A 15743-nucleotide genomic window follows, 5' to 3' on the forward strand; every position below is an offset into this window, starting at 1 on the left:
TTTCATTAACATTTTCTTAAAAACAAAGTCAGAAGAGATAAGGATCAAAAGACTTTTTAAACTTAAGGACAATTTTTAGGCAAATTAAGAGTCTCAACCACAATTTAAAAATACTATTGGAATTATTTATGATAAATGAAGACTAATGAAGGAAGACTCAATGGAATAGAAAATATAAACATGCAAATTTGACCTTTCAACTAAAAGTCAAAGGTCACTCTCATCTGGTTTAGGTGATTTCACTATTAAATCGCTTATATAAATAATCTTGCAAAAGCTAAGAAAAAATAAATTTTAGTTTACCCTGTTCATGAAAATATATTGCCTAATTTATTTTCATTATAAATTTAAGAAAGTTATAACTCTTTTTTAGCAGGATTAGCAAAAAATCTACTCCTCCCATCTATGTAAGTGACAAACTCAACTGAATGGTGTTTTATCCATTTGGTGATTTAAATGATTAAGAAAAACACATAATTTAGTTAATTTACCAGAGCTCTACTATAAAACATTAAATATACTGAAATTTATTTATATTAATACTAGTATTTATGTAAAAGTAGTTATAAAGAAAGGGAAATGTGTACTGAAATTATTTCATGTCATTCATATGGGACAAATTTTTTTTTTTAGGGGGGGGCTTGATTTTAGTAGAAGTAAAATATATCTAAGGAAACAATATATTTCCACTAAGAGGCATTCTAAAGCCAGAATAAAAGGCTGTTGTTTAAAAGCAAATGGTATTGTGCTCTTCTTCCAATAATGGGTTAGATTGTACTTTCATTGTTGATTTTGTTGGGCAAGGAACTGGGAAATATCTACACTAATAAAAGAGAAAGATGCAAATTGACCGTACCTTCACGACACCAACCAGCCAATCAGGAGTGAGTATGCAAATTAACCCAACAAAAGATGGCGGGTTAATTTGCATACACAGGTGCCGAGTGGTGGGGGGCAGGACGCTTGCGTCGTTGCCATGGTGATGATGCAGACGTTCTGCACTGCCCCAGCTGCTCCAGGCCTCTGGGCAGCATGGGAAGGCAGGAAGGCGGCTCCGGCCAGAGCAAAGGCGGTGCCAGCAGCCAGGGGAAGGAAGGCCCATTCTTGCACAAATCTTCGTGCATCGGGCTTCTAATATTAGATAAGAAAGAATTGCTACCCATTTTGTTGCAATGCTTTATTTTAGTGAAGTCTAGTTGCTAAGCAGCTTCATAATCTACCTGAGACAGTTAGACCAGTATTAATTTTTTATAAATTTAGGAGAACAAAGAAGACTAAATGCATATCACATATCCCCTTTCATGGCAGATCTCTATAGTTTATTATTAATGCTTTTTTCTTTATTTAAGATTCAAGATATTACAAATATAAAATTATTCCAGGCTACAGTTTTTACCTTGAGCCTAATTACAGAAATGAGAGAGTACTATGGATTGAATTGTATCTCCCCAAAAAGAAATATGTTGAAGTCTTAACTCCCATATCTCAGAATGTGACCTTATTTGGAAACAGGGTCACTGCAGATGCAACAAGTTAAAATGAGGATTAGGGTGGGTCCCTAATCTCATATGACTGGGGTTCTTACAAGAAGACAGCCATGTGAAGACAGAGAAACATAGGGACACCCTGTGACAATGAAGGCAGAGATTGGAATTATGCAGCTGCAAGCGAAAGACAAAGATTACCAGCAAACCACACGGGTTGGAAGAGGCAAGGAAGGATTCCTGTTCATGGTGGAGAGGGAGCAGGGACTGCCTTTGGAATTCCAGTCTCAAAAACTATGAGACAATACATTTGTGTTGTTTTAAAATGAAATGAAGTATCAAGCCATGTAAAGACATGAGGAATATTACTCAAATGCATATTACTAAGTGAAATAAGCCAGTATGAAAAGAATATATACTGTATGATTCCAAATGTATGATACTCTGGAAAAGGCAAGACTACAGAGACAGTAAAAACATCAGTGGTTTCCAGGTGTTATGGAAGAGGGAGGGATGAACAGGTGGAACAGAGGGCTTTTAGAGCAGTGAAGGTATTCTATATGGTACTATAATAGTGGGTAGAGTCATTACACATTTGTCCAAACCTATAGAATGTGCAACACCAAAAGTGAAATGTAATGTAAATTATGGGCTTTGGGTGATAATGATGTGTCAGTGTAGGTTCATTAATGTAACAAATGGACCACTCTGGTGTGGGATGATACCGGGGAGACTGAACATGTGTGTGAGTAGGGAATATATGGAAACGCTATGTACTTCCTGCTCAGTTTTGTTGTCAACCTAACATAGCTCTAAAATATAAAATCTAAAAAAAATAAAAAAGGTTCTACTATGCCAGGTCTGGGTGTCTAAAGTCTAAACATGTAAGGAAGATGCTAAGGGCTATGTTTACAAGATAAAAGACTAGAATAACAACAAAGCATCTGCAGCTGATTCGAGGAGATGAGCTCTGCTCTACTTCTGGCTAAGGCAAACTAGCTGGTAATCAGATCAAAATCTTGCCAAAAACAATAAGAAAATGTGAACAAAATTTATAATATGTACTGTTTGAACATCAAAAATCACGAAGGCAGTGATGACCTGAGGGACCAAGATCCATTACCTCAACACTTGGAGCCACTCTTCTCTTCCAGGAACTCATTAATTTGTAAGTAGTTGCTGGGAGGCTAAGTAGCCACGCAAAAGCTAAGAGGCTGGAAAACTATGCAGGGGCTTACACATTCTTATGAGCCCGGGAGACAAAAATTAGTGTTGAAGACAAACCATAAAGAAAGGCCCTGGTTCCCACTACAGAAGAGCTCCACTCAGTGGTATGTGGGATCAGGCTTTTGCCACCTGACTGTGTGCATCTCTTCCCAGTTCTCTGTCCAGTGATGGCACATTGGTAGTTTGAAACTGATACAGTGGAAATGTTTACACCATGGAAATTGGCAAATGCTACAATTTGGAATACTTCCTACTGAGAGTCAGTTTTAAACACCAGCATACCACAGGCTACATTAATAAGGTAAGGCAAACCAGAAATAAACCAATCCTGAGACAGACTGAGAAACAGTTCCAAACATCAATCTCAGACAAATTAATCAGTCTTTACCTTAGAGCAGTGGTTCTCAACCTTTCTAATGCTGTGACTCTTTAATCCAGTTCCTCATGTTGTGGTGACCCCCAACCATAAAATTATTCTTGTTGCTACTTCATAACTGTAATTTTGCTACTGTTATGAATCGTAATGTAAATATCTGTGTTTTCCGATGGTCTTAGGTGACCTTGCTAGTGGTGAGAACTGCTGCTGTAGAGCCTAAGACCATCAGAAAACACAGATATTTACCTTACGATTCATTAACAGTAGCAAAATTACAGTTATGAAGTAGCAACAAAAATAATTTTATGGTTGGGGGTCACCACAACATGAGGAACTGGATTAAAGGGTGCGGCATTAGAAAGGTTGAGTACCATTGCCTTAGAGCCTGGAAGAAGCAAAATTAAATTCTCCTAGAAGATTATAGTCTAGATGCTATAGTTTTTTAAATTTATTTATTTATTTATTTTTAATCCTCACTTGAGGATATATTTTTATTGATTTTATATATAAATATATATATACTAGAGGCCCTTTGCACGAAGAATCGTGCAATAGACCTTCCTTCACCTGGCTACTGGCACCAGTTTTCCTTCCGCCTTCTTTCAGGGTGGGGGCTTGGACCCCAGCGGCGGCGGCGGCAGCGTGGGGCGGGAGCTGCCGGGCCCCACGCTGCCATCTGTGATTGGGGCACCGCCACCGCCCAGGTCCCTCAGTGATAGGAGGGACCCGGGCGCCGCTGCCGCTCCGACCCGCGAACGCTGAGGGGCGGGACCGGGTGCTGCCGCCGCTCCGACCCGTGAACACTGAGGGGTGGGACCAGGCGCCGCTGCCGCTCCCACCGCGCCTCCCGCCGGCCCCATCGGTCCCCCCTAAGTGGCGGCCGATCCGGCCATTGAGAGGCGCAGGGGGCAGGACTCGCGAGTCCCACCCCCCCGTGCCTCTCAACAGCTGGATAGGCCACCCCGAGTCCCGCCCCCCAGCCTCCCGCCGGCCCAATCGTGGGCGTAGCGGAGTGATGGTTATTTGCATATTACCCTTTTATTAGGTAGGGGAGAGAGAGAGAGAGAGAGAGAGAGAGAGAAGGAGAGAGAGAGAAAGAGAGTGTAACATCAATCGGTTGCCTATCTAACTCACCCTGAGCTGACCTGGATCAGGAATCAAACCTAAACCTGGATATCCAGACCAGGAACGAAACCCACAACCTTTTGGTGTATGGGGTGACCCTCCAACCAACTGAGCCACACTGGCCAGGGCCCTATAATATTTTTTTAAAAAATGAACAATGTTCATCATTTACTAAAAATAATCAGATGCATAGAAAGGGAAGACAACTGGTCAAAGTTAAGGAAAAAAAAAAAAAAAACAAGACAAGGCCTACATACTAGAGAATTCAGAATGGACTTTAAGATAACTAAGTAATATATTAAAAAATACGAAAGAAAATATAAGGATTTCATTAGAAACCTCAAACCTATGAATAAGAATCAAGTTATAATTATAGAAGTTAAAAATAAACTAAAATTAAAGATTTTATAGATAGTTTGACAGCAGATTAAAAACAGATGACCAAGGGATTAGTGAACTAGAACAGTACTTCACATGTATACACAAGTCACTGGAGATTCAGATTATGATCAGCAATAGGATGAATAAATTGGGATTTATATACAACGGAATACTATATAGCCATGAAAATGGAAGAACGACAGCTACTTGCAAAAATACAGGGTGTCCCTAAAAATGTATACTGGTACACACTTTAATAGCTGATAACTCACTTAAGTTTCATTGCTTTTCAGATTTAATTTATTTGAAATAATGGGTAAAACCAGACTAAGCTTTGAACAAAGAAAATTTATTCACTAAACTTTTTTATAGGAATACATAAAAGATAGAGTTTATGGTACAAAACTGGCAACAGTTGACAAATTGAGGGCACACAAATACTGAACGAAATGATTCTTGATGTTGCGATTCCATTGCTTCACATTATCAGCAGTGACTGGGCCAGAACAGTCATCAGTTTGAAAACAGATGTTGACAAAAAAAAAATTATTCATTTCTGCAGATTCTTTTAAATTTTGAAAATGAACTGCATGTTAATAAACACTGACTGTATAATTATTCAAAGTATGTATACATTTTTTGGGAAACCCTATATTTTTTATCCTTGTATACAAGGAAACTTGTAAAATAAAAATGAAGAAAAGTTTGAGAAAAGAAAGTATGATACTGACTTCAGTTTTACTGGGAGAAAAAAGACACACACACATATACACATACACACACACATATATACATATATATAAATATATATACATACACACACACATATAAACAATAAGCTTTGGGTTATACTTTTTAGTATTTATTCATGAAAGCATTTGAAGAAAATTAATGGCAGGGCACAATATTCTTTAGTTATTAGAAACTAAGTAGAAAATTTTCAGTTAAAAAAATTCTACTTCTTCTTAAGACTCTATGTTTTTCCATGTTCAGCTATAGAACATAGAAACTAAATATTTGTTTGAGACTATTAATTTCTGGGCCATTCTGGGAAACAGTTTGCCTTTACTGGATCTCAAACTTTTTCACATTTATTTTAAGTCATCTTATTGTACTATATCTATGATCATGTAGGAATAAAACTACATTGTTTATTGCAAAATCTACACATACCTGAGATAGATGATAGATAGATAGATAGATAGAGAGATAGATAGATAGATAGATAGTAAGCATCAAATCTATACAATGGAAAACACAGGAAAACCATAAGCAAATTATGAAAGGGTCTCTTAAACAGTAGTGTAAATATGATGCCTTCTTTGCTCACAGATATTTAAATGTTGCCTGGTTTTGAACCAATAATTTATTTTATAAACATAGGCAAATACTAATAGTTAAAATGTTCCTCCCCAGTGTCACCTAAACCTTATTCTTCAAAAGAAAAAGAGGTGACACTTTAGTTGCCTAAGGTCATTTAATTTATCTAAGGTCCCCACCCTGACTCCAACTGAAAAACTCCCCATCTTTTATAATGTAAGCCAAGTGTGCTAAGATAGGCAACACAGATGCATTTTTATAGCTATTGGCTAAATACAATACCTTACAGAAAACGATCTTACCACTTGTGCTGGAACTTGTTCCATTTTTGCAGCAGGAGTTCCTGGTCTTGGGTAAAACTGGTTAATGAAGAGGCTTGGAAATCTGTACTCTTCAACAAGTTTCACTGTTTCTTGAAAATCTTGATCTGTTTCTCCAGGAAAACCACAGATAATATCTGTAGCAATAGTTATTCCAGGAACTCTAAAAAATAATGAGACAAAAATGTAAAAACTCTACTGCAATCTATAGTTATTCTACTTTCCTGATATTTTAAATACCATTGTTCCTTTTAGAATTAAATTTTACTTTCAGGAAAGAGATATTTGCAAATACTTTTAAAGAGCCCTAAATACTAAGAATTTATGAAAAACAGTGGACCACTGTCATCTGCAAGAGATACCCATTTTTAATTTTTTAAGATGTTTCTTTGTTCTTTTCTATTTTAAGGTACTTATCCTACTATTGCTAGATTTACTTATTTTAATGTAGTATTTACTGACTTCTCTATTAAGGTAAATGAGGATTTAGCTCTTTAAACTATTCTATCCTTCCCTTCACTATTCAATCATGCACAATTTTGGGTGAAATTAATAGTTATTGGTATAACTGCAAAGATATTGTTCATTGCAGAGCCAACTGGTATACTATCACGAAGTTTCTTTGATCACAATATTGAATTTTTCATAAAGTTAATAGTTGTCTCTTTTTAAAATTTTTTCTCAATATTCTAAATATTCTATGTATCTATGCTAATGTTTCCAGAAATTCCATCAAGTCTATCAAAAACCAAAACTATTTTCTAAACATTCAATATCTATAATAATGAAAGCATAATATGCAAATTGACCGAACGGCTGAACAGTGGAACAACCGTCCGGACGACCTTCCAGATGAAGTGGGGGCTGTGAGGGCAGAGGCAGTCACTGGGGCTGCTGCCTTGGCCGAAGGCAGCTAGGGCTGCGAAGGCCTATTCTTGCAGGAATTTCATGCATCGGGCCTCTAGTATTATATAATTGACCAGTTCCATTCCACCCTCCCTCCCATCCCCTCTAGAAATGCCACTCTTACTTTCTTCAAGTGTGTGTTGCATTCATAATAAAGCAGCTGTAATACTTGAATGTTATTCCTTGGTCTCCTTTTTTCAATCCTGTTTTTTTCCTGGATCCCATGTTCTCTTAATTCTTGATTATTCTATTCTCCTTAATTTTGCAGGAGCATTCTTTCAGAAGTGTCATTAAAAAAGAGAGCTAGCAAAATCTTGTTATTGTCCTAGGATGTCTGAACTCTCAATCTATGACTGATTGTGGCTATACATAGCACTCCAAAATGAAAAGTATTAGCCACCTGAATTTCATAATGTTCCCCCCCCCCCCATTTTTTTTTAAGCTGACAAGGTTAATAAGGTGTACAGATTTACTCTGAGGCACACTTCTTCATATGTGCCCCACTCTCTTTTTGAAAGCTTTTAGGATATTAAATTCATTCTTAATGATTTTAAATTTTATAATAGGCCTTGTGTTAGATATTTAAGTTTTTGTACGGGATACAATCTAGAGAGTCATGTTCTTTAGGTCTATGTTCTTTTTAAAATCACTTCTTCCTTCTTTTTTTTTTTAAATATATTTTTGTTGATTTCAGAGAGTAAGGGAAAGGGAAAGAGAGATAGAAACATCAATGATGAGAGAGAATAATTCATCGGCTGCCTCCTTCATGACCCCTCCTGGGGATAGAGCCTGCAACCTGGGCATGTGACCTGACAGGGCATTGACCACCTGGTTCATATTTTGACACTCAACCACTGAGCAACACTGGCTGGGCTAAAGTCATTTTTTCTGTCTCTGGGATGCCTCTCCTTCAAATGTTGAAATTGGTGAATTGAGCTTTTTTCCTAAGCTTTTCCACTGCCATTTTCAATCTTTGTCCTTTTATTCCACTTTCTGGAAGATTTAGTTGATTTTATCTCCCAACTCTTCTAATGAAAAAAATTTAATTGAATATCTTATTTTAAATTTCTCTCCTTCTCCAAGTTTTCTCTTCAAAGCATAGTTATTTCCTTTTAGAGATGCAACATATTTTCTTATTTCTGAGGACACCCACATTTTTTTACAGTTTTTTCCCTCTGCTCAATGCAACGAAGTCTATTTCCTCCAGGTTTTTTATTTTTTATTTTGGTCCCTCTCATTCATAGTTAAGGCTTTCCATCAATAAACAATTAATTTTTGGTATCCTTTATTATTTAAAAGTAAGTCACTAAACACTTTCCATTATAGAGTGGTTAGGTAAGCAAGCTGCTTTTGCTTTTGATAGGTCCAATGTTAGCATCTTAAAAATCATTCCTCTATTGAGTTTCTCAAGTATGCTACAATAGTTTATTGTATATTAACAGCATAAGAACAACAAAATAACATTAACAGTATTCAAAATGGAATCAATGGAACAACAGGAAAAATTTCAAATCACAGAATACCTAGCTATAAAGATTGTTCTACCACCTAAATGCAGTTCTATAAGAATGAATAGGACAGTTTATCTCAACAAGATATATTAAATATTTGGGGGCATAAGTGAGAACAAAAGGATGTAACAAGGGAAAAAAATCAAATTACTGGATGCCTAATACAAGCAGCTTCATTAAAATAACAGCTTTCCATAACTAGTTTGTATAATCCTTTAAAGCATGTGTAAAAGAAGAATGATAAATTTATTTTAAAAAATATTTTCTTGATTCCTACTTAGTCTTATTCAGCTATTAATTTGGCTGAACTTTAATCAATAAGATAAATTACAAAGACAGGAACTTTTCTTTGTGATGATAAATAGAAAAAGAGACAATATGCATATAGAAAAATAAAATAGTATATTAAAAAACAATTTTTATTTTTATTGTAATATAAAAACACATTTTCATCATTAAGGATGATTATTAAAATTATGTTGGAAAATCATAAAAACATGCTTTTACAGTAAGCTACAGATAATAAGACCATTTTCTATACTTATTAAAGCATGTGGAATAGAAAAATTATGTCCATTGCTTCAATTAGCTAATTTTTACACTTATAACTACTCCTGAACAAAGGTAAAAGTAATGGTAATGGATCACATTAGAAATGACAGAGAAGAGTCTATCTCTCTTAGGAAATTAAAAAAAAAAAAAATCTTAGAAACTGTCTGTGAAATACTGCAGAAACAAAGACAATTCCTTATTGTCCTAGGCTGTGAATTAGAATGAACTTGGCATTAGACTATGGGGTATTCCCACAGGAAAGTACCTTACTGATTTCTCCCCACCCCCCAATCCTTCTTGATCCAGGATAGTTGAGCTCAGTATTAGGCAACACCTGCTTACTTTGGCTTCAAGGCCCACAGTGAAAAAGGAAAGACAAACCTTTGCACTAGTCATCATAAATGTTAAGGAAGGAAATATCCAATGCGTGGATATATTTGATAATCTACACAACAAGTTGACTGATAACAGGGGAGGGAGCAGGCCACTATGAATTAGTGAAAGACCTATGTTAGTCAGAACTTAAAACTAAAAGTAGTTTAACTGGTTTCAAAGTTTATAAGAATATAAACTGATTGCCTATAAAATGTTTTCAAAGTAGAGACTGCATTTTAATATTTGATGAGGCTCATCTATACATTAATTTTATATCTGCAAATGATGCTATGTATGTTCTTAAAAATAATTCAGTTCCTTAAGTGAACCAACAACAAAAAGCTCCTCATAATTACAGTGTTAATTTGCTCAGTAAATAATTCTCTTCAGTATATGAGAAAATCAAATTTTGAAGTGAACCAAGTTCTAAATTACATACGATTTAAGTGGCTAAGAGGAAATTATATGAGGTGTAAAATACAATATTAATCCAAATACTTATTATGCTAATTATGACTAAATGCTGTTTTTGAGAAGCTTTGAATTTTCAAAATATTAAAAATATTAAAATTCATTTCCATGAATTTATTAAAACAGTGAGTCTAATGAATATAATTACGAGGTATTATGTGTTTTTAAAATTTAAAAGACCTTCTATATCTATATTTTCATAGTAGTATTAGAGAATAATTCTGAAAGAAGAATATAGAAATGTTTAATTATATTAAAAACAGAGACATTTTGACCCATTATTGTTTCTGACTTACACAAGCTATTTACTGGAAAAATGGGTTCATTAAATTACTTGGAAATGGAATTAATGAAAAAGATTCAAATTATATATCTGCCTTGGCAGAAGCCGTGCTATGTATGATCAGTTAAGAATCTATCGGGACATGTGAGGAGAGTATTACCTATTTGCTGGCCCTACGCTAGGATTTTTAAAAGCCCCAATATTTTAAGACTTATTTACCTTGAGTAAAACTACATATATCCCATACTATACTTGAAATACTATTAAAATGTAGTACTTTAATTTGTCTCAAGATTTTCACTTGTAATTTGGTGTTACACTGGCAAAAATAGGAAAAAGGTTGATTCTAGTTCATTCCTTAGATAAAAAAATTATTAGCCTCAAATTCCACACATGAAAAAACTAAAAATAACATATATTCTATTACATCAGAAAAAGAATCAGACCTATTAAAATTATTAGGCATAAACTAAACACATGGTTGAAAAATATATTTTAGTCCTATGGATATTAATTCCAAGACAATTACTCAATACTTTCAGGAAAAGCAAACTAGATGGAGGCAGGGGGGAAATATCTTCAACAGAATAGAAATCAATATATCTAAATATATGGGATACAGCTGAAGCAATGCTTAGAGAGAAATTTATAGGTTTAAATGTCTGTCTTAGAAAGAGTTAAAGACAATAATCTAAGCTTCCATCTCAAGAAGTTTTTAAAAAAGAGCAAAGTTGGACAAAGAAAGGAAATAACTAAGATACAAAAACCCAATGAAATAGAAAATAGAGAACAAGTAAAGGTGCCTCTTTATAAAACAACAAAATTACTAAACTACTAGTTAGACTGAGAAGAAAAAGAAGACACAAATGACCAACTTCAGGCATGAAGGAGACAGCACTATAGTCAGGATCAACACTAAAAGTATACTAAGATTAATCGGCCATATATATGTGGGTTTACTAGTATTTTGGGGCTCTCTATTCCATTCCATTGATCTATGTGTCCATTTTCTTTCTAGTACCATATTGTTTGAATACTATAGCTTTGTAGTATAGTTTGAAATCAGGGAGCATGATCCTCCACTTTTGCTCTTTCTTAAGACTACTTTGACCAGAGAAAATTTACGATTATTTGTTTTAGTTCTATGAAACAAGTCATTGGTATTTGGATGGGGACTGCATTGAATCTGTAGATTGCATTGGGGATTATGGACATTTTAACAATATTACTTCTTTCAATTCATGAAAATTATCTATCTATCTATCCATTTATTCATATCGTCTTTAATTTGCAGCCACTGTGGAAAACATTATGGAGATTACTTAAAAAATAAAAAACAGAACTACCATAAAATCCTTCAATTCTACTTCTGGGTATTTATCCAAAGAAAACAAAAACACTAATTTGAAGAGCTATATGAACCCCAATATTCATTGCAGTTTTATTTACAAAAGTAAATATATGGAAGCAATATTTGGGTAGATAAAGATGATGTGGCATATATTGCACATCTATAGTCACCCATAGATGTGCCTTTGTGGAACGCAGATTATTTTAAGCTAAAGGCAACTGAGACCCTGTGCGCTCAAGAGAAACGTCTGCCCCTCTTTAATTACTCAGAAGAATTTAAATTAGAGGTCTTGTTCATAATAAGAGATTATCAGAGATAACCTTTTTTGACTTATCTAGAGGGCAGGGCAAACTACTAATTACTAAATATTTGCTCCCCTTATCATCCTGAAACAATCTTCCTCCTCCCTGAATTCCCAAGGTGCCTTACCTCATCCTTAGCTCAGAATGCCATACATACCTCATTTTAACTTACTTTACTGTATCTGAACCTCTCTTGTATGTAGCATCTCGACTTTCTTATTATGTGAGGTTCCCATACAAACATATGAAATGAAATTTGGTTATTCTCTCTTGTTAATCTGTCTCATGTAGATTTAATTATTAGACAAGCTGATAAAACCTTCAAGGATAGAAAAATGTTTTCTTTTTCTCACACAATACGTTCAGTGGAATATTATTCAGCCATTAAAAAGAAGAAAATCCTGCCATTTGAAACAACATGGATACACCTAGAGGGTATTATGCTAAGTGAATTAAGTTACAGAAAGACTAATGTGGTATGATTTCACTTATAAGTAGAATCAAAAAGTAAACATACAAAACAAAACAGAAACAGATTCATAGATACAAGAAACAAACTGGTGGTTATCAGAGTGGGGAGAGGTTAGAGGGTGGGTAAAATAGGTGAAGAGGATTAAGAGATATAAACATCCAGTTACAAAATAAGTCATAGAGTTATAATGTACCAGTAATGGCGAACCTATGACACGTGTGTCAGCACTGACACGCGTAGCCATTTCTGATGACACGCGGCTGCTGAGGCGGCCGCATGCCGAGGATGAAACATTTGCTGCTCCTGAGGATGAAACATTTGCGAAATAATGTTTTTTCCTCAAAGTGACACACTACCCGAGTTATGCTCAGTTTTTTGGCGAAGTTTGACACACCAAGCTCAAAAGGTTGCCCATCACTGATGTACAACAGAGGGAATATAATTAATAACACTGTATTAACTTTGTAAGGTGACAGATTGTAATTAAATTTATTGTGGGGATCATTTCATAATATATATAAATATTGAATCACTATGATGAACACCTGAAACTAATAGGATTTTATACTTCAACTAGAGGCCCGGTGCATGAATTCGTGCACGGGTGGGGGTCCCTTGGCCTGGCTGGTGATCAAGACTGATTGGGGCCGATTGGGACCAGCTGGCTAAGGGGAGGGACCGTGGGAAGTTGGCCGGCCATGGGAGCTTGGCTGTGGGAGCGCACTGACCACCAGGGGGCAGCTCCTACATTGAGCGTCTGCCCCCTGGTGGCCAGTGCATCGTCATAGTGACTGGTGGACCGGTCATTCGGTCAACCAGTCATAGCAGTCACTTAGGCTTTAATATATATAGATTATATGTACAAAGAGATACTAAGCGTAATGGGCAAATTATCTGAAAGACACAAATTATAAAAAGTGACTCAAGAAGAAATAGAAAATTTGATTAGTTGTTTATCTATTACAAAAATTGAATTTGTAATTAAAAAATATTGCCAACAAAAGAAAACAACACAGAACAACCCAGGCCCAGATGGCTTCCCTAGTGAATTCTATGAAACATTTAAAAAAGAATAAACTAGTTCTAAAGAAACCATTTCAAAGAAGATGAGGACTAATTTTATGAGTCCAACAGTAGCTTATATGAAAACAAGAGAAAGAGATTAGAAATAAATTCTAGACCAATATCCCTCATGAACACAGAGACAAAATTTCTTAACAAAATATTAGCAAACTGAACCCAGAAACATATACACTGAGTGGCCAGATTATTATGATCTCTGAACGCATAATAATCTGGCCACTCAGTGTATATACATATATATATATTAGAGGCCCGGTGCATGAATTCGTGCATGGGTGGGGTCTGGCCAGCCTGGCCAGGGGGAGGGGACATGGGCAGTTGGCCGGCCTGCCTGGTGGTCGAACTCCTGGTCGAGGGGAAAATTTGCATATTAGCCTTTTATTACATAGGATATACACTGAGTGGCCAGATTATTATGCGTTCAGAGATCATAATAATCTGGCCACTCAGTATAAAGAGGATTGCACATCTCAACCAAGTTTTTAATCACAGGAACACAAGGTTGGTTTGATATACAAATATCGATTAATGCAATAAACCATATTGAAAGAACAAAGTACTCTTAATAGATTGCTAGATTGACAAATCCAATGCCCATTCATGATAAAAACTCTCAGGAAACAAGGAATAGGAGGAAACTACCTCAACCTGATAAAGGGTCTACAGCTATTGTCACACTTATTAGTGAAAGATTGAATGCGTCCCCACTAAGATTTCTGTATCTTTTCAATTTGTCATATTACTGGAGGTTTTTCTCAGAGTAGGTGAGTGAGAAAAATAATATAAATTTAAGGAGAAAGAATAGGACATTTTTAAATACATTTAAGACAATTTTCTGCAGTTTAAAATTTATTTTCATAATTTTATGAAAAAATTTCTTGAAGATCTTAGGCTGAAAAGAGAAAAAGCACTAAAACATTTAGATCAGGGTTGAAAAACCCTCCCTCCCTCTACCCATCCATTTATGTCTCTAACTGTGGTATTCACTGTTTACCTAAAATCACTGAAAACTCCCCAATGAAAACTCATGAGAGGGTGGGATATATTTATACTATACATTTAAGGTAGCCATGCTTAAGATGAATACAGATGAAAGAAACACACACACACACACAAAATGCCAATGCCAAGAATGCCCTTTCTTTATGTCAATCTAGGGTTTCTTTTCTAAGAGTCTGTGGACTCCCTAAAATTGCATACAAAATTGTATGTATATATTTCAGGGAGAAGTGACCATTGTTTCATTCTGATTTATAAAGGCTTCTGTGACCCAAATAAGAGTAGGAAACATTTCTGTGAGTGCTTTTGAATCAGCAAAAAAATATATTAGGAAAAAATGGAAAATAGGAAATATTTGACACAGTCTATGTATTAGAGAAAGTTCATCTGACCAATGTGAGTGAAATTATCATCATGGGTCCAGCCGGCATGGCTCAGTGGTTGAGTGTCTACCTATGAACCAGGAGTTCATGGTTCAATTCCCAGTCAGGGCACATGCCTGGGGTTGCTGGCTTGATCCCCAGTGTGGGCCACGCAGGAGGCAGCCAGTCAATGATTCTCTCTCATCATTGATGTTTCTATGTCTCTCTCTCTCCCTTTCTTTTCCTCTCTGAAATCAATAAAAATATATTTTTAAAAAATTATCATCATGGCAGGGGTAGATTTAATAGAATCTGAAAGTTGAGTAATATGATATTGTTGTTTTATTTGTTGTTTTTGGGGGTTGTTTGGTTTGTTTTATTTACTTTATTTTATTTTATTTTTTGCAAATTAAAAATGGTCAGGTATCATCTATTTCATAATTTTTACCTAATAGAAAATCAGTAATATAAAATGAGTCCCACTCTGTCCATTATGCGATTAGTTGAGAGGGTGGAAAACGGGGATTATTCCTGCTGTTTCTTAGCCTTACATGCATATATTCTGTACGGCAGGAAATACTGGGGTTAGAATCCCAAAAGTCCATTTGGTTCCTTTGGCAGTGGCTTCCCATAGGTCCTGAGAAAGGAGGCCTGGAGAGGAGATCAGAGGTGAGAGCAGGAAGAAGCTGATGGGTCTGGAAGTGGTTGCCTTCTGTTTCTGAGGCAGCAGCACCACACTCCTTGCTCCTAGATTCCAGTAACACAACCTCTTCTTTTTGTTCCCTTAGCCCGAGTGGCAGTGGCTGCTTTCAGCAGTTATTATTCTCTGGTTAACGCAACTCC

General features: G+C 35.7%; 1 protein-coding gene across 3 annotated transcripts in view; it reads right to left on the reverse strand.

Moving 5' to 3' along the window:
* CDKAL1 (CDK5 regulatory subunit associated protein 1 like 1) overlaps positions 1-15743 on the reverse strand; it is a 654128-nt gene that overhangs the window by 150283 nt on the left and 488102 nt on the right. For all 3 annotated transcript variants that reach the window (XM_008146133.3, XM_028152333.2, XM_054721432.1), the window contains one exon: positions 6216-6396. In XM_008146133.3, the coding sequence (XP_008144355.2) occupies positions 6216-6396 (181 nt within the window). The remainder of the gene's footprint in view (positions 1-6215; positions 6397-15743) is intronic.

Source organism: Eptesicus fuscus, chromosome 9 (assembly GCF_027574615.1).
Source record: "Eptesicus fuscus isolate TK198812 chromosome 9, DD_ASM_mEF_20220401, whole genome shotgun sequence".
Taxonomy (NCBI): domain Eukaryota; kingdom Metazoa; phylum Chordata; class Mammalia; order Chiroptera; family Vespertilionidae; genus Eptesicus; species Eptesicus fuscus.